Source organism: Leptonotus elevatus, chromosome 11 (assembly GCF_054856555.1).
Source record: "Leptonotus elevatus isolate MCC_2025b chromosome 11, RoL_Lele_1.0, whole genome shotgun sequence".
Taxonomy (NCBI): Eukaryota; Metazoa; Chordata; class Actinopteri; order Syngnathiformes; family Syngnathidae; genus Leptonotus; species Leptonotus elevatus.
In genome coordinates this window covers 2,284,788-2,305,105 of record NC_141249.1, presented here as the reverse complement: position 1 = coordinate 2,305,105, position 20,318 = coordinate 2,284,788, and the positions used below count along the sequence as shown (strand labels likewise).

The window sequence follows — 20,318 nt, the reverse complement described above, 5'->3', positions numbered from 1 at the left end:
GCGTCTTGGCCGTTCCCTGGGTCTCTTGGGGGGTGCTGCGTTGCGGGGCTCTCCCTGGTGTCCGGGGCGGCGCCGCTCCGGCGCGGTCCGTCCCTCTGGGCCCGGCGACGCGGTTCGGGGCCTGTGGGCCGCAGAGGTGCCCCGTGGTTCCCTCTCCCCTCCCCCTTCCTCCCCCTTGCTGCCTCTACCTCCTCGCCTCTCCCCGCTCGTCCTCCGCCTCCCTGTCCCTCCTCGTCACCCTTCCTCCTCCTCTCCCACTCTCTCTGCGGCCCTGCCGCTGCCCCTTGCCCTTCTTGTCGTCCCCTTCCCTCCTCCCTTCCCCCTCCCCTGTACGCTTTCCTTCCCCTCCCCTGGGCCGGGGGCTCCATCCGTGGACCGGGTCTCGGCGCTCCACGGGCCGGGGGGTGGATTGGTTTGGTTTTGTGCCCACCCCGCTCCGGTGGACATCCTGGCACCTCGGGCGGGCCCCAGTATCCGGGTTAGTGTTGGGGTGAGGGGCGCTCCTGCTCCTGGGTTTGCTCTCCGGCCGGTGGCCCTGGCGGGGCCCGGGGGTCGTCCTTTGGCGCTGCCGCGGCCTGGGGGACCCTGAGGTGTTGCGCTTGCTCTGTCCTGGCAGGGGTCGACGGCTCCCCTCTTTGGTGGAGATTTTCATGCATGCCAGATCCACCACACCAGCATCTATCGAAACTCAGACACAATCTGCTTCTTCCTCAGGTCATTGAATCGGTGGAGGCTGGTGTCTGTGGATCTCACTCTGCTTTGTTTGTCCTTCCTTCCTTTCCTCAGTCTCTCCTTTGGTCTCTTGAGGTCTCCCTGATTTTTGGGATTTGTTGGAATTTAGATGTTTTTGGGGTTGGTGAAGAACTCTGGTTGGTGGCCCGGTGGGTGGTGTCTGGTCGGTGCTGGATTTCACTTTCCTTTGTTTTCTTTGGTCCTTCCTCGGGTCTCCTGACGGCGGTGTTCGGTTTCGGTGAACGGTATGGGATTTTTTTTTCATAGGTTTTTGGTGAACTAACGAATACACACACACTCGCGCACACACACCTACTCACCCACATACAAAATTTAAAAAAAAAATTAAATAAAAAGAGCAATGATGATGACATTACCGAATGAACAATACTGAGCTCTTTAAAAAAAAAAATGTCTAACAATATGCCCAATGTAAAATACACAAACAGCACTGAATCAAAGCTAAAATTAACATAGCATTTATCATCCACTGATGTCATCACACCACAACAGGTAAGGTAAGGTATTTTTTTTATTGTTTAAATACTGTACTGTAAATGTAAAAAACATAAATAGAAATTAAAATGGGAATTTTCTGTTTTTGGAGCTTGGGAACGGATTAATTGCATTTACATTATTTCCTATGGGAAAAAAATGTTTTGTAGGTTGAACAATTCGGACTTTGAACACTTTGCAGGAACAAATTATGTTCAAACTCCGAGGTACCACTGTATTTGCAACCGCAGACTTTCAGCTTCAATTTGAGGATATTCACATCCAAACCAGGTAAACGGTGTAGGAATTACAACAGTTTGTGTACGGGCCTCTCACATCCATTATCATATTTGTCATTGTGTGACTGGATAAAGTTTCAATGTAGAACGTCATAGCATAGCAAAACTCTCAAGCTACAAAAACAATGACTTTGGTATGTTGGTTTTTAAAAAAAAGTCACTGACCTTCTTGATATGCACCATCTGCCATTACTAAATGAAGGATGTTTGGATACAGATGCTGGTGCTCATTCCCTAAAACGCTAAATGCCAAACTGGAGCCCAGATCGATATTATCATCTTCATCATCACGTATTGCCTGAAATATCAAATATGGGTTTGATCACTTCCAAGTAAATATAGGTTGAAATAATGAGGTTCATGATAAAAACAAGAAGAAGCACCTTTATTTTATTGTAGGCCTCAATAAACTTCTCAAAGCCCAACTGCTGCTCCAAATTAAAGCGATGCTCCTCCAAGCGACTGTAGATGCTGTCATAAAGCTCACTCTCTCCTTCTTGGTCCTCCTCACTGTTATCTAGTAGTAGAACAGAGCAAAATTAACAGAGTTAATGAAAACTAATGAAATAACTAAAATTTAAAATTGAAAAAACATTTTCATCAACGGTATTAGAGAGGATTTTACGACAAATTTAATTGTCTGATTCACTTAAAAAAATAATATTTTTCAACCTGTAACAGACTTGTACTTATGGTTAACAAAGAATAAAAAATATATAAACTGTGGACCTGGCGGGGAATGTTCGATTCTAGCCAAATAGAGCAATTCATATATTCTAATTCTACACTTATTCCCTTTCAAATTATGTATAATACGTGGTGGTACCTCGACTTCAATGTTGGCAGGTTAAAATCTCCCGTTTTGAGAAAAACTCATTTAAAGTTTTTGGCACGTACATCTTTTAATGGGATCTTCAGAGTTAGTTTGGGCTTGAGGCCAAAATCAGCATTTTTGCTCGATTTCATCAGTTGAGATGCCAAACTTCCTCAGACTTTAAAGGGTAAAAATCTTCGATGATGCCATTATCTGCTATTAGAATTGACTTTCCAACACTTTTTCAACACTTCCTGAAAGTTTGGGATCAATAGTTTTTTCTTAAGGTACCGGTAGCTATGGACCTTTAAGCTTACAATTAATCTTTTAGGCCTTCATCTGTCAAAGTTTGCTAGTGTAATTCTTGCTACACTGTGTGTGCGTGTGTGCGTGCGTGCGTGCGTGTGTGTGTACTTGTACATACTACATTGTGAGGACCAAAATATGTCTTTAACCAACAGATTGGCCGGTCCTCACAACTCAAGACCTCTTTTTGGTGTGTTGTAAAAGGTTTTGCACCAGAAATGATATCTAGGACCTTCAAGGATCACAACCAACAAGTGGACAACCTGGTCAACTAGCTACAGGAAGACAAAAAACACTCTTTTTGGGATATTGTCCTTGCGAAATTTTTCTATAAATATTTAGATAATACAATTGCATGAATTGTCCTACAACTTTCACATTTGGCAGAGAATATCCTTACACGTAGAGAGGCAAGTAGGAAAAAATAAAATATAAAATACAAAATATATATTAGGAGTGGGAATCTTTGAATGTTTCACAATTCAATTCGGATTTTTGGGTTTGCGATTCGATTCAGAATAGATTTTCGATTAAGAACGATTTGATTCAAACTGATTTTTGCTTCAATCTATAGATATGCAAGGAATTGTAATGATCTACGCTAGTCTGACTCGCTAATGCTAATTAGCGCGCTACTCGCAGCACTTTTATCACTCAAAAAAACAGCTCCACGCTGGAAAAAAAACTACTTTTATTGGAATAACTTGATTGTGACTTTTTCCTTCAACTCTCTAATGTGGCTACAACTTAACAGTGTATTAGACCGCGTGGAACCACACTGCCCCTCAGTGGCCAAACCGGGTACAACATGAACATCGTTCCAAATAAAGGCACACACAGACAAAGGCAGGACAGTATAAAATAATTTAAATAAAATCGATTTTAGGACATTTAAAATCGATTCTGAATCATACTAAATGAGAATCGATTTTTTGGCACACCCCTAATATATATATTTTTGCCTAACATATTCTCATGCAAATTAATATTTTCCAATACTTTATGGTGAATACCTATGCCTAATTTGTATGTAACCACCCCATAGTTCATAATTTTGCATTTCAGTCCAAGATTGCCTTTCTTTCAGCTGAAAAGTTACAAAGGGTGGGTCCTAACAATGCAACCCATATTGTGGAAAAAAAAGAGTCAATTATACTGGCATGATCATGATTAGCATTCTATTTCTGATTATAATTTTTTTGTAATTAGTTCATGCTAGACAAAGACACATGTAAGAGACATTGCCATGCCACTGAATTATGAGTCTGGTGGCAAGAGTTGTGAAGCACCAACAATACAAATTGATACGTCAAGGACAGTCTGCTAACTACCTGCAGTTAATTACTCACATGACATGTTGACATGTTTATAAAAATCATCAATGCTCGTTAATATGAAATCTTTCAAAGACTGCACCATAATTCTACAGTATGTCAGAGAAATGGTTGGAAGACAATGCACCAAAGTGGCACCCAAAATGTCCTAATTGCTAAATAAACGAAAAGAGCAACCAATGTTATGAGAAGAGACTTTCATCTGATGTGAGTGTGAAAGCAGCAGATTTGGCTGATCCAGGATCTAGCTAAGACGTATTTAGGCCAATTATGGGGATGCTTCAGCACCGCCAAACTTAAACAATATTACCCTAAATTTTTTTGCGTATATAGATATATTTTTACTGTGTGTTCTTTTGAACAAGCTTGAAACGTATAGCTATAATATACTGTATATATAAAACCATAGAGTTTAAAAGTAATATTCAAAACAACAAAAATACAGTACACCCCCCATTTGATTGAACATGGTTTGATCCACCTCGACCCCTCCCCTGCTTGCGTTGTCCTCCTCAGTCTAGTCACAGGGTATGTCTCTAGTTGAGTAAAAGTGTTCCTTCCTTTTACCAGGATATTTGAAAAGTTTCTTACCTTCAACCACTCAACACCAACACATTATTCTCATTACTAGTCTGCTTTTTTGCTCCTCAATCATGTTGCTATGTGCTAATGAGGGAAACAAATGTTAATATTAATGGCTCTATTGTGCTATTGGCTAGCTTACTATAACTTGTGTGGCGTGCGCAGGCTTGGGGAGTAACGGAATACATGTACCGCCGTTACGTAATCAGACTGCAAATTTTTTTTTACTATTCCATTACAGTTACAGGGAAAAACATGTAATCAGATTACAGGTACATTTTTTAAAAATGGGGATTACAATTACGATGAGAGAGAGAGAGAACGAGAGAAAACGAGAGAGAGAGAGAGAAAAAGAGAGAAGGACAGAGCGAGAGAGAGAGAAGGACAGAGCGAGAGAGAGCGCGTGCACGCCAACGCGAGTGGGACCGTTGCTAAATGTTGGGGAGGTGGGAACGAACGAACTGACTAGTCGTGTCCTCCACACGCGGGCAGTTTGAAAAAGCTTCACGGACGGGAGAAGGAAATGACGACCGGTATTCACTGGAACTTACTCTGAGCAAAAGTTTGAGCTGAGAGTCCAGCGGCATGCTACGCGCTGTAGCTTTTTGCTAGCTAGCCCGCGAGCCTACAACCATAATGTGAGTTACACCTTCCAAACAAATCTTCCTCCCACAATTTCCCTATTTAAACATCATACTCAACATATACACGGCTTAACTTGTGACTGGAATAAAAATTCATTTTGGGGTTGATGTCGCTGGCCGGCTGGCTGTTAATGTCTGTCTGTCTGTCTGTCAAACTGTGAGGTGTGGTTGCTTTCAGTGACAGTTCGAAAACAGCATATGGCCTTCAATCAATCAATCAATCAATCAATCAATAGCCTACATGCTTTTTAATTACGCAAGGATTTTTGCTATTTATAGGCTGCCCGGGTACCTATCACCCGCAAATAGCAGGGGCACATTGTATAGAATATATATTGTGGTGATATTCATTTTTATTTTGTCTTCATGAGCATACTCAATATTGGAGTAATCCAAAAGTAATCCAGTTACATTACATTAATATTATGGTACTTAGATTCCGTTACTAACTAAATTTTTTAGCAGGTAACTTGTAACTGTAATGGATTACATTTTAAAAGTAACCCTCCCAACCCTGGGCGTGCATGTGTGGTGTGTGTCTGCACAGAAAAAAAACTAGCCTCATGGAGTAGGTCATGGACAAAAGATTGTTTTTCAGCAAACAGCTCTATTTTGATGTATTTGTATTAAAGACAAGATGTAAAAACGCAGACACAAACAGTGCTAAAGTAAATTTGTTTTCTTCATATGTTTTATATGCGTCTGTACTTCACCCGGGCGGCACGGTGGCTGACTAAACCTGAGCTTCGAATCGCCTCTGGTGAATACTATCTTTGGTTGTGTGTAGGCTCCAGGTTACCCTCAGCCCTAATGGAGAACAAGCAGTTTCTAAAATGTATGAATAAACTGTTATTTAATATCATTATTATTATTATGAACAGTCCTTTTAGAATGAAATAGGGAAGTTTTTATGTTAAATGAGTGCCTTGGCTCAATTGAAGATTGTGAGACGCTGAGTGTGGTATCACTAAATTGGTACGTGTTCAACTTTAAGGTTTGGCGCATTCATCCAAGGCTTAACGTGCATGCTGTTGCATTTACTCGTCTCAAGGAATAACTGAAGGCTCCTCTTTTCAATAATCAATAAGGATTTCAATCGAAATGTGTGCGTAACTGGTACAGTGAAATTCTGAGGGAGCTTGATATAAAAAAATGAGGAGTATTAAACTGATTCTTGACTCATCGAGCTATTTTCAATAGTAAAAAGATATTTTGTCTATAATTTATGTAATTCTTTGTTATTTTGCACAAACAATTATTACCTTTCAAAACCTATTTCTCCACTTGCTGTCGACTGAAGATGACATCACTTGTGCTGAGGAAACAGGTAATAACCAATCATGGCTCAGTTTGCTGACCAAACCCTGAAAACAGGTTGGCCGTGATTGGTCATTCCCTACTTCCTCAGCACATGGTGATGTCATCTTCAGTCGACAGCAAGTGGAGAAATTGGTTTTGAAAGGTATTAATTGTACATGAAAAATAATGAAGTTATCAAATGTATTCTGGACAAAATATAAACTTTTTACTGCTGAAAATGGCTCAATGAGTCAAGAATCTCTTTAATCAGACATGTGGTTCAGGTTTCATGTGTGCATCAGGTGTACCCCTTGATAATGCCCTAGAGAAGCTGATGAGACGAGAAGCAGATTATATGGAGGATGATAAACATTAAGTGTTGTGGAAAGTTGCAAAGTGTCTTCGTGTGGATTATATGAACTGCATGTGGCAACCTCGTTAGGAACATTCAACTTAGATATCCTTCTGTTATCAGATGCAAGCAGGTTCCACACTGCCACATTAGAGGACAGTCAGTGATAGCAGCAGTGAATCAGAAAACTAGAAAACAAAAAAACAAGATTGAAAAAAGATACACATTAATACTAACTGTTGTAATTTGGAAATGTACTTTAAAACTTTGTTTTTCTAGTTCTGGCTAAGAAGAATCTAGGTGAAAATAAATGATTTGCTGCCAGGAATTTTTCAAAAACACTGAGGCACTGATTTGCAAAAATGATAGCATGGTATTAAGTTGCCAGTCCGAGGTAAATTTTACTCAATTCAGTTTGATGTACACTACAGAAAGCCAGAAAAGTTATGCAAATTTGACAATGTTTATTTACATATTGACTCATTTGCATAAAACTTGTAATTAAAAACATCTTCTTCTTAAACTAAAATAATCAATTGGGCATGTTTCATGGCAATTTTTATTAGTTGTTTTGTTGTGGTTGTTGTTTTTACCCTATTCACACCTGTAATCTTGTGCTTATTTGGACCTGTAGATTTCCAGTAAATAGTTGACTACACTCTAAAAATCGATTGGTTAAAAAAAAAAAACTACCAACCTAGTAGGTTAAGCTCATTTTGGCTTGATTAACCACAAAAGTGGTCAGACATTGACCATTCCGGGTGGTTACGTGCTTGTCCACTCAGGTTGTGATCCTTGAAGGTCCTATATATCATTTCTGGTGCAAAACCTTTTACAACATTCTGTCTGTTTTCCAAAAAAAATAGTGGTTTTGCCCCCGGGTAAATGGGAAATTTGATTTAAAAAAAAATGTTTTAAGATTATTTGCCATGCTGTGACAAAGTTTATTGATATTTTATCATCATGTATAATACATCTGAAATACATGTAACCACAAAATAAAAAATGCCATTTTTATGGTTCAACAGTTTGTTGTTTTTTTCCTCAACAGAAGGCATCAGCACTGTATAGTATTTACAAGTCCCTCCAAATATGCACTGCTTTGCATTATGTGGCGGGGAAAGCTTAAGGACCATCGCGATTCACCATCTTTTCATTTTCAGGTTCTATATTTCACAGCAAATATTTACCTGTCATCCCACTTAAACAAGCATAAAGTGGAAAACTGTGGTGGTAGTATGCAGAGTGATTTGTCAATGACGTATGTGATGTGTCATCAGTAGCTAACATCGCATTTCCAATATATGGACCCCCAAACTGTCAACCAAATGTACTGCATCATTAAAAAAAAAAGTACTTAAAAAGGGTTAATATCTCTACAAATAGCACAGCTATACTTTTTTAAGTGCAGATTCTGATGGACAGGATCAGAATACATCAATATAGAAATTTACAGGTCTGTACCGACATTGAAACAAAAGATAGGGGTCACCTAATATGGTCAAAAATGTTGTGTACAATTCCCGGATCCCAAATATGGGCATGTCACACAAACTTTCAAGGGCCCTAATTCAAAAACCGTTTGAGCTAGGAGGCTAAAACTTTGGATTCTTTCTGTTGACATCATAAAGCCCAATTGAATAAAATAAGGAAAATTGAAGAGGTGTCTCTGGGGAGTGTGTGCATTGGCACGGAATAATGATCCTGTGGCAAGTGGCTTTGCAACATTTTGCAAGACTGAAGGAAAAGCCTGCCGAAAAAGCAGCACTCGCTACTCGCTCGCAAGCCTGCGCCGCTCAGTGAGATATGGGCTTCAGATTGCAATGCATTCTTATGAAATGTCCTCTTACCTGACTGCCATTCTTCATTAAGTTGACTTTTATGAGTGTGGTTCTCTTCTCCCACACCATTGCTGAGCAACTCTCTGGCTTCCTCATCAACGGGACTCCCTTTCGAGCATTCTTCATTCTCTTCTTCATTGTCACCATCAACGTCATCATCACCTACAGCAATCTGATTGTTGTCCTGCTCAAGTTTGACTATGATCCTGTTGAAAAGGCCTTTGTCTTCTCTTCCATCATGTGGTAGTTTCCTCATTAAGTCACTTTCTTCTTGCAGCAGTCGCTCCATGGATGCCCTGATGTCCCGAAGGTCTTCATCCTCATACGCACTAAGAAGCATGCAGATTCCAACATAGATTAGACCAATTCCCTCTAACTCATTCACTCCCAGCAATTTTCACTGAAGCAACCCCCTTCGCTCCAGACTGTTTTACTGGATTTTGACAGATTTTGCAAGGCCCCCAGAATATTGCGTTTTATTGCTATGAAAACATGGAACCTACCAAAAGAAAGATTAGAATCTCTTCTTTCATCAGGAAAAACGTATATTTGTGTAAATTTCCATTTTGCAGCAATTAGCATTAGAATATAGCTAAGTTTCACAAGTATTCACTGGTGAAAACACTGTCAAAAAGAACTTGTTGCAACATGGCCCTGGCTGATCTCTTATACTCTGCTGCTACCTGCTGGCCGTTTTTTGTAATAACTAGTACTACCATTGCTTTAAGCCACCTCTTCATGTCAGAAGCTGCATCAAAGCTATGCTCTTGCATATTTTCTTTTAAAACATAAAAAACATCTAAATACGTTTTTGGGACTGAGGACAAAGTATTTAAAACATGTTTGGGTTTGAATGAGTTAAGGAACACCTGTGCAGAAGTTTCACATGTGGCAAAAGCATACTTTTTTGGTTGTGAGTGTGGTTGTCTTACTCCTCAGTCTCTAATTGATCATCATCCTTGGCTTCGTCCTGGTCCTCATTCTCCAGGTTGCCATCTGGAGCAGTGATGTCTTCAGTAATAATGACAGATTCTTGCTCAGAGCTGAAGACCCGACTAAGGTCTGGAAGGGAACAAGTCCGCAGCATCTGCCCACAAAAAAATTAATAATTCCTGCTACGTTTAGAGGTAACTTAACAGAAATCAGAATAAGATCAATTGGGAGAGTGGTAATTGTAATTGACAACCACCTCCAACAATATCAAATTCAGTGCACAAGAATGTTGTGCAACACTGAAGAGATGTGTCATAGCAGTTCCAGAACTGGTGTCACTAAAGAATCCAGACTGCAAGAATTCTTCTTCGAGTCAGGTCACTAAGTTTGTGCCAGCATGGCAATATTATTCTCAGCGGTGAAGCAGCCACAACTTGGCACTTCTTGCGCACAAACAAAGCAAAAATCTATAGTTAAAGGATCTTTGTGCAGTTTGTCAATATTTTACTCTCATCTGCCACCTCTGGCCCAAAGCGTAACTGCAGCATCTGTGTGTGTCAGGCTCCTTTATGGTGTGCGTGCGTGTGTGTATGTGCATGATCTTAAAGCGACAGCCACAGTTGACAAAGGAAGACATGACTTCAAATAATGTAAGAAAAACTCCACCCCTCCTCAAACAAACTGTGGAGTGTGCAGGGTCCGCTCTGCTATATAGGGAAGATAAAAGCTGATAGCTGCAGTAAAAGTAAAATAGTCAGGGCTCTTCGTACTCATTTGGGCATTGGTGGCGCATGCATGATGTAGAAAAGGCTTTAACATTACCTTTTTAAACGGCACAATGCACCTTTAAAGGTTTATTGTGCCAATAAAAGAAAATAATAATAATTCCAATGTGCCATTACGCCAACGTGCCAGTACCCCAAAGTGGCTCAGGCTGCGAGGGCCCTTCATAGGTGCTTGCAGCTCTAGTATCATTATTTTTTTTCTTTTAAAGTCCAGCAAAAGTCATACATCTAATTACAGCAACATTAAATAGTAGGGCTGGGACGATCCACTTCTGTCACGATCCAAGCCGGATCCCGATACTTTGGTGGCGATACGATACGTATTGCAATACTTTTTAAGTTTTATTTTTAAGCTTTTTTGGAGGAGTTACTTAAATATTAAAGTATAAACCTTAAAACATGTATTTAAAAAAGGGATCATTCTGCCAGGATGGCCCATTTTTCACTCAAACTCGTTTTTAATTTTTTTTTAATCGGGAAAATTATATTAGCAGGAATTTTCAATTTCATCCATCTGTTTTGGAACTTCACAAAAAAATAACTAATGTGAATTGCAGGACACATAGATCATTGACATTTCTCGGCTACCAATGGACACCCGTCCCCCTGTGCGCAACTCGCATCACGGCCCCCGGACTCGGCTGAGGCAGCTACTCGGCAAGGCGGTGGCGGATTCCTATCGCGCGCCGACCGCCTCCGCAACTCCTCGCCTCTGACCTCAGATCAATGAATTTAAGCATATTACTAAGCAGAGAGGAAAATAAACTAACCAGGATTCCCTCAGTAGCGACGAGTGAAGACGGAATGCACCCGTTCGTCTAGTGTAGTAGGTTGCACTTCTGTTTGTGTCTTTTCTTGAGTTGCCTCTCGGCTGTGTTGGCGCAATGCTGCCCCTTATCGGTTTGGCAGATTAACATATGACTGGCTACTTGTAATGTAGCCAGCGGTGCACGTGCTGCACGGCAATGTAAGGTATCGAAAAGTATCTATCGACACTCAATGAATCGATACCGCTGATCGGGACAAAAAGTATCACGATATATTGCCAAACGATATTTTGTCCCAGCCTTATTAAATAGCATGTGTTCATTTAATCCTTTACGAAAGCAGTGGTTTGCAACCTTTTATCACCTGCATTCTCAGAAAAGTAATTGTCACACCTGCAAATTAATATCGCATTTAAACATCAATACAAAAAAGCCGTAAAACATTTAGTAAATTAAGCAAGTGTCATAAAAAAGAACATACCATTCAAGTACAAAGTCATACTAATTTCATGTCCATCAATCATTCAGGCTGTCACCTTAGGGTTGTTGGCATCAAACAGGCCTGTTGAAAGCCCAATCAGCAGAGCATTGTGCTGCTTGGAGCGCAGAGGTGAGACTGAGCGTGAGCGAGATGCCAGAGAAGAAGAGGATTCATCCACCGAAGATTGGGCCGAGAGTAAGGCAAGAGCAGATGTGCGTCTGTGAGCTGGAGAGAACAACTTCACAAACAGGGGTTTGTCACCCTGTGAGGAACCTGCATAGGGATGTAGACGAATGACAGCACATTACAATAAGTATTTAAATGCCTTTGATGGACCATATAAATCCAATGTATGACTATTACGTTCTCCCTCGTTCTCTGGTGCTGCTGCTCCTTGGTTTGTATTGACCTCCGGTAGCCTGTAAAAAAACACTTGTTGATCAATGATCAACAAAAATGACTCAATGCCAAGATGGCACAGGTGAGGGTGACTGCCGTTGTACCTAATCGAGGCTTTTACTTATGTACATAAGAACCTTGACTTAACTCATTCAGCCAACTTCCGTCTATAGGATGGACAGAACAAAAGATTTTGAAAAATCTAGTCAAGGAGGGCTGTGTATGATAGCCAACAATAAGAGCCGATGAGACTGCAGGAACATAGTCCCCCCCGCACACACTCCTGCTCCCCAAAGCTGGAGCACTTGACCATCAAATTCCACCCATTCTACATCTATCCATGCTTGGCAAATTGGCAGCAGTAACTCATCTGTCGGGACTTGCTCTCTGGAGCTATAGGAATTTGTGCGCCCTTCTGACGTCTCTCCTTGCATGGAGTACAAAAAGGTGAATTTTTCCTTCTGGGATTATATGAGTATGATGAGAATTAAAAAAAATATATGATTAATATATATTTATTTATTATATTTCACCATCGCTCTGTCTGAGATACTACATAAAGCACTTGCTGCTAGCTAGGATGAGATGAGAATACTATTTTTATAATTGTAATCAATTTATTGGACATATAAATTAAAAACATTCTGAATTGTCTTAAAGTACAATACGTCAGGTCTTTAAACGCACAAAAATACTTATAAATTCATGTGAATAGTAGCTAGTCAGATACCAAAAAAACAATTTTGGTCTTTAAAATTCAATTTTCTCATGAATTTATGGAGGGAAAAGACAATAAAATAACCAATTTATGGCTTTATGAATCGATATCATACTATGAAAAGTTAATTTCATTCAATATCGATTAATCTTTTTTTTTTTTTTTTTACCTATCCCTAATCTGAATTAATGAAAATAAGTCTAGAAGAGATAGTTACAGTGGCTGTTGGTCTTGCTTCTCCCATGCGTGATGCAGGCCCACTGAAGTGTGTGATGATTTAGGAACATCCTCCAAAACCACTGATTCGACATCTTCTGGATCGAACAATAAGCATCAAGCAGACTGTATTTGTACCAGCAATTCACTTTGAATAAAAACACAAGCTACCATTAAATGAAATACTTACCCTGGGCCTCAACAATGCTTGACGGCTGTGTATGTCCTTCCATTTCACTTGCATTTTCTAGATGCAAAACCTCTGCTGTAGGAAAATAATCCGTCTGTACCTCAACCTCAATAATGGCAGGTGTCTTATCCTTTGCACTCATGTCCTCTTCAGATGTACTCATTGCATGCTCTGCGACAATCTGGTTTGGCTTATCTGAGAAGATGTTGGTGATTTTAGGTTGTGAATTTGCAGCTCATATTGTCACACAAGCATTGTCACAAACAGTAGACATCCATTTGCTCCCAAAAACGTATAAAAACGTTCCATTTTAAATATTGCCATGATCCCAAAAACGCATTTATACGTTTTATGGGTTTTGATGCAGCCACTGACCTGAGGAGGTTGCTTAAAGCAATGGTAGTTATTACAAAAAATGGCCAGCAGTTGGCAGCAGAATATAAGAGATCAACCAGGGCCATGTTGCAAAAAGCTCTTTCCCCAGTTTTTTCAACATGTTTGTGAATAATGATGAAACTTAGCTATATTCTAATGCTAATTGCTGCAAAGCGGAAACAGATACAAATATAAGTTTTTTTCCTGATGAAAGATGAGACTCTAATCTTTCTTTTGGTAGGTTCCATGTTTTTATAGCAATAGAACACAATATTCTGTGGGCCTTGCAAAATCAGTCAAAATCCAGTAAAACGACCGGGAGCGAAGGATGTTGCTTCAGTGAAAATGGCTCGGAGTGAATGAGTTAAGATTGAATTTTGGGAAAATGTTAGTTCACAGGGTACTATTTCGGTTTATTATAGTGATAACTAACTAGACTGAAATGGGGGGGAAAAACAAAAGGGGAAAAAAAGAAAACGTAAAAAAAAAAGAATGTAACCAACCAGAAAGCCACTGTCAAGTGATAATAATAACATTATGATCCTGCAAATGTTTTCAACAGCATACCATTGACCATGGAATTCTGATGTACCGTAATTTCCGGACTACAAGCCGCTACTTTTTTCACTTGCATGCAACCCTGCGGCTAATACAACGGTGCGGTTTATCCACCAGGGGGCAACGGCACACTATAAAGGAAGTGCAACAGTGCCAGGCAGAGCAGAGCAAGCCAGTGAGCCCATATAAAGTAGGAGAGACAACGAGAGCAAGACAGTTTGCGCCCTCATTATCGAAAAGCAACGGAGAAGTGCATATATGCTGCATTTAAGTTAAAGGCAATTGACCTGTTTGATTCTGACACTGACGAAGAGGAAGAGGAGGTTTTTGGTTTTGATAGCGACAACAAAGGAGAGAGAGTGGCTGACAGGTCGATTCTTTGTTTACGACAATGAGGGAGAGGGCTTCAATAATGCGCAGGAGGAAGACGATGGCACGAGAATTACCGGTAATGACTGACTTTTCTGCTTTAGTAGGCTGGTTATTTTTGTTACAGTAATGTATTTTTGCAAAGCTGTGTTTTTATTCATGCATATTTGCCGTGTTACCATTTGCCATTTGACGTTATTGCCTCATCAAGCACTGTAAATTTTGTTCTATTGTTATACTGTACTAATATTGTGACTGCAGGACGTGCGCTGTATTATTTATGCACCTCACGAATGCTGTTCAGATGTTAATAAATGGGACACTTTGTGTTCCCAAACACAAAAGTCATCTCTGTCCCGACAATTCCCTCTGTGCTAGCGGGAACCCTTATATACCGGTGCGGTAACATTAAAACACCTACGGCTTAGTCGGGTGCGGCTTATAGCCTGGAAATTACGGTAAATGGATTGGATGGAAAACTCTTGTGCTTCTTCAAGAGGGACTGGATACTAACCAGGGATAGGGAAAGGTTCTTCACAGATGCTGACTGTCTCAAACGGCTGAGTGAGTGGCTGAACCTCTGCCTCATGAAGTACTTTCAATACCTGACAGTCTGGACTGACTCCCCAAAGCTTCCTTTGACCTTCATCCTGTAGAACACCCATCTGTATCACCTCACCCACGGTTTGTTCTGAGACACATTTTTTAAAAAGAAACAAAATTGGGACATCTAATCCCTCTGGAAGGCACTGCATGTCAAGTAAAAAAGTGCCATTGAGGGACCTGAATCCTAGTGTGTTTGATAACAACAAAATATCTTCTAGTCTTATTTGTACACAATGCAACAAGCATTTAGTGCTTCACTTTTTCCATATTGTATGTTGTTACTAGGGATAAATGAGTATCGATACAAGGTATCAGTATCGGGCCGATGCCTGGCCTTGTATTCAAGTAACGGTACTTGCAATGGCGTGTTCTTGTGGTTGTTTTACAATAAGTAACATAAGGTATACATGTCTGACAGATGGCCATTAAGAATTAATTTATTTAAAAAAAATTATTGTGTGTTCTATATAGAAATATGGTACCCGCTCCGGCAAAAGGGTTCGCATGACAGCAACATTAGTTCTGAGCTAGAAACAAAACTGCATCATTTGGACAAAAATACTGATTTTGAGATTTCTCCACAAATAGTTTCCTTGAGGTCACAATTTTCATTTCCCAGCAGCACAAAAGTTACAATTGTAATAGAAGTGTATAAAAATAAGCAATTATTAGAACAAGTGCATCTTTAGCCGACATTTTTAGTAGGGCTGTTAGTTTAAAGGATCTATGTGCAGTTTGTCACTTTTTTACTTGCGACTGCCACCTCTGGCCCAAAGCGTAACTGCAGCATCTGTGTCAGGCTCGTTCATGGTGCGCGTGCAAGTACATGCACGATCTTAAAGCGACAGCCATAGTTGACAAACAAAGACATGACTTCAAATCAGGTAAGAAAAACTCCGCCCCTCCCCTCTCCAAAGAAACTGTGGAATGTGCAGGGTCCGCACACTCTACTATAAAGGGAAGATAAAAGCTGATAGGTGCAGTCAGAGTAAAACAGTCAGGGCTCTTCGTACTAATCTGGGCATTGCTTTAACATTACCTTTTTAAACGGCACAATGCACCTTTAAACGCATTAATTAGATGAATTAATTACACTTCAAATTAGTGCATTAAAAAAAATAACGCAATTCATCGTGAGTGGCAAGTCAATGCGCAAGCATTTAAAATTTGGGACTCGTAGGCTTTAGTAGCGCGCCACTTTGAGCAGAGTGCACAACAGCAGACATGGACGCAAGTGCGGCACAGGAGAGCGAATTTAGGTCCAACTTACTTGGACCTAGATCTCCCAGAGCTGTCTATTCATTTCAATGTACATCTTTCACATTGCCAGAACCTGCAGGGTTGCTGGGCTTCCGTAGTTGGCGCCGCTGGGCAACTGCCATTCAGCACGGAGGCTTTGGCTTTGGATACACGCTAGATCACCATAGCAAATAAAAAACTATACTACAGAGGAGACTTTACAGCTACATTCTGAGACGAAGCTGACAGGGAGTCTGACAAATCACGATGCGTGGTCGCTGGATCGCTCGGGAGTTTCAAACAGCAAGTTTGAACAAGACGAAGATGAAAAGGAGCAGTGTACCGCTCCACTGGAAGTTGTGACGCAGTTCAAGGTATAGTAAAAGCTTATAGTAAAAAAAAACGAAGGCTGCTAGATGTGAAGGAGCCATGACGTTTTTGGGAGTACAAGCCTGATAATCAAAATCAACAAAGGTCCACCACCCGTCTGCCTAAGAAAAGCAAGGGAGGGGCTTTATCAGCTACTCAAAACAGCGAGTAATAACCATCTTAGGCTCAAAATGACGGCTCTGGGAGATCTAGTTGTTTTGAAATTCTGGTAGTGCTAGTGGTTAAACGGCAAGTTTATTTATTAAAAAAAAACAAAAACAAGAACGCAGTGATTTGTACCTTTTGTAAAAAATATTTTTTATATCACAGAAGCAGCACCAGCCTGACTCATCATTTAAGACTATTTTCACTCTCAGGTAACCTAATATAAAAGAAAAGGGCAGCCTTACACAATTTTTTTTTTTTTTAACAAGCTTGTTTTTCTGAGCAACTCGCTCAAGGACACATAGTTAGTTGTCTGTGGTCAGATCCTGTAACCTCGTTTGAGTGGGTTTTTGATTTGAGGAGTTGATACTGTAGCCCCAGTTTCTCTTTGGGGTTTCAGTTGTTATGTCCCAGATATTGTAGCTTTAGATTTTTGTTAATGTTCCTTCTAACCTCTAACTTTTCCTGATTGCCAGTTAGTTAGTTTAGCTCAAAAACCACCACAGCTATTATCAGTTCATCTCATGCCATCCATACTTGTGGAAGTTTAGATTAAATTTTGTTTAAAAAATGTTTTAACAAAATTGAAGTTTAGATAATCTTTTTAAAATAATGCCTGGCCTAATTGGTTTGTTAATGTCTTTAAACGTTTTCTTTTGAATTTCATTCCTGAAGCAATGCCTGACAGCACTAATTTTTAGCCAACATAAGATAATAGCACGTCTGAGAAACCTGCCTCTAAATAATCCGGAGTTCCTCGACAGAATTTCTATGCACAGACGAAGCGTTGAGGGTGTCCGGTTTGGTGGCCTCAGCATTACATCTCTGCTTTTTGCAGTTTATGCGGTGCTGCGGAATTTTTCAAGCCATTATCTCCAACTCTCACTGTAGCCGAGTGAGAAGCGGTTGGGATGAAAAACACCTCCAAATCAGAGACCATGATCCTCAGTCGGAAAAGGGTGGAATGCCCCTCCGGGTCAGGGATGAGATCCTGCCCCAAGTGCAGGAGTTCAAGTATCCTGGGGTCTTGTTCACGAGCGATGGCAGGATGGAGAACAACAGACGGATCAGTGCAGTGTCTGCTGTGATGCGGACTCTGTATCGGTCCATTGTGATAAAGAAGGAGCTGAACCAAAAGGCATAGCTCTCAATTTACCGGTCAACATATGTTCCTAAGCTCAACTATATGGTCATGACTGAAAGAACAAGATCCCGGATACAAGCGGCCGAAATGAGTTTCCTCGGCAGGGTGTCCGGACTCTCCCTAAGAGATAGGATGAGAAGCTCGGTCATCAGGGAGGGACTCAGAGTCGAGACGCTGCTCCTCCACGTTGAGGTGGCTCGGGCATCTGGTTCGAATGACTCCTGGACGCCTGCCTGGAGAGGTGTTCCGGGCATGTCCCACCGGCAGGAGGACCCGGGGACGACCCAGGCTGGAGAGACTATGGCACTCGGCTGGCCTGAGAACGCTTTGGGATCCCGCCGGAGGAGCTGGTTGAAGTGGCCGGGGAAAGGGAAGTCTGGGCTTCCCTGCTAAAGCACGACTACGGATAAACGGCAGATAATGATGGATTGATGGAATGGTCTTTGTTATATGGCTGATTTCTACTCCATGTACCACACTTTGTATGCAGCAATGGTGGTTTTAAAGTTATTTATAAATAAATTAGAGTTGAGAGTCAAGTTGAAGGGTTAGGAATGGATAATGCTACAATCACACCAAAAGCAAAGGAAGTTTTTTGGAACGTATGCCGCTCATTCGTGCACACTCGGTGATCAACTACTGCAGAGCACTTTAACGAGTCAACAAAAGAGAGCACCACCGAGTACTTCCACTTCTTTCCTGGGACGTGTTTTAGCACTTCCGCTTATTTAGTGGCAATCCGGCAGCCGGTGGTTGCTCTAAATAGCTTTGGCTAATGGATGCGTAACACTATTGCTACCTCGGTACAGTTCAACAGCAAGTAAATACACTTATCAGCACTCAGTATGCTACTTCCTTGCTCACTATTCAGTCTCAGCTGGCCGTGTTGTTGCGCTCTGGGTGACAACAGACAGGACGCTATGTGTAACGTAGCTTGTATTCGAAGCTGATTGGCTGCCGCAATGTACAACGTGAAAAAAAGTTAACATTTTTCAACATAGAATATGCGAAAGTGCAGATTTTTGCCTCGCCGCACCGCGTCCCACCGCTCCAAACACATCCTCCTTTTGGTGTGAGTGTAGCATAAGAGTTAATTTGAGAAAACTCCCAAAAATAATTGGTTCACTTGAAACATGTATAAATCCAGCTTTTGATAGTACTCACCTTTTGTTGGAATGCATGTCTCCTCTAGAGTTTGTTCGGCTAGAGACAGGACAAAAGGAAGTCCCTCCTCCCATTTTTTTCTGTCTCCACCAGGAGGAGGACAATCTCCAGGAGACACTGAAGCAACGAAGAGAATATCAGGGGAAGAAATAAAACACAATTTTTTTTAAACTCACATTGGAATAGAAGAAGAAGTCATTTCTAGGAGTGATCATGTAAAAAGGCAGCAACAACTGATAACACAAATACTAAATATCAACATAAGTCAAACATCAAATATCAGTACATTTATTAATCTAAATTAATCAGATTTTTTTTAAATACTTTTGAGTCACTCAAGGGAATCATTGTACACTCTGTTGTATATTACGCACTGTATATCACACAATCAACCATTACATAGGAATTAATAACATCGGAAGCTTGGCTTTACTGGGACTAAACTTACTGGATGCATTTGCACAGAACTCCAAGTTTGGCTGAGAGGTAGGAAGTACAGGGAGTTCTGCTGGATCCCACTTCTTTCGTTCTTCAATGCAAGGAAGGTTGTCTATGTCAGGCAGTTTCTGTTGGGAAGCAGGATTTTCCTCTTTGGGTGCAGTGAGTGTTGATCCCACCACTTCATCCAAAGGGCTCTGAGATTTTAGATTCTGATTAAGTCTGCTCAAGATCTGTTTCTTCTCACTCTATCACAGGAAAAAAAAATATTCAATGTTATATCCCAAAATTATGACAAAATAATTAGCATAAATAAACACACCTGGGTTACTATGACAGCATCGGTGCCAGGCAGGTTGTCTTTTAATGGAGTAATCTGCAAAACACAAAGTGTAAATGTGGAAAAAAACTTAACAAGAATGTAATATTTTGCAGTGTAGTGTAATATGTATACTAACCGCTCCAACGTTCTTCAAGGCAACAGTCATGGATATAACAGGAGTGGTGGATTCAGATTCAGGCAAGACTGAAGTATTGACAGTTGTGGGTTGAGAGGTAGTTGATACAGCTGCCATGCAAACCTGGTCTTCCTGAGATGCAATCTTCCACAATTCACAGTTGCACCAAGATTAGACTCTGCTTTTACTTGATACAAAGATATCAATCTCTGATCCATGGCGTAAAATGTAAAAAGTAACGCAGAG

At 40.7% G+C, this 20,318-nt stretch overlaps 1 protein-coding gene across 11 annotated transcripts in view; it reads right to left on the bottom strand.

The window, feature by feature from the left end:
- The window catches only part of nek1 (NIMA-related kinase 1), a 60,273-nt gene that overhangs the window by 4,892 nt on the left and 35,063 nt on the right, over positions 1 to 20,318 (bottom strand). For all 11 annotated transcript variants that reach the window (XM_086090136.1, XM_086090143.1, XM_086090147.1 and 8 more), the window contains 13 exons: positions 20,073 to 20,216; positions 19,937 to 19,990; positions 19,625 to 19,862; positions 19,177 to 19,293; positions 15,004 to 15,180; positions 13,188 to 13,382; positions 12,999 to 13,095; positions 12,028 to 12,083; positions 11,720 to 11,937; positions 9,631 to 9,785; positions 8,708 to 9,027; positions 1,910 to 2,043; positions 1,692 to 1,824 (listed from right to left, as the gene is read on the bottom strand). In XM_086090136.1, the coding sequence (XP_085946262.1) occupies positions 1,692 to 1,824; positions 1,910 to 2,043; positions 8,708 to 9,027; positions 9,631 to 9,785; positions 11,720 to 11,937; positions 12,028 to 12,083; positions 12,999 to 13,095; positions 13,188 to 13,382; positions 15,004 to 15,180; positions 19,177 to 19,293; positions 19,625 to 19,862; positions 19,937 to 19,990; positions 20,073 to 20,216 (2,038 nt within the window). The remainder of the gene's footprint in view (positions 1 to 1,691; positions 1,825 to 1,909; positions 2,044 to 8,707; positions 9,028 to 9,630; positions 9,786 to 11,719; positions 11,938 to 12,027; positions 12,084 to 12,998; positions 13,096 to 13,187; positions 13,383 to 15,003; positions 15,181 to 19,176; positions 19,294 to 19,624; positions 19,863 to 19,936; positions 19,991 to 20,072; positions 20,217 to 20,318) is intronic.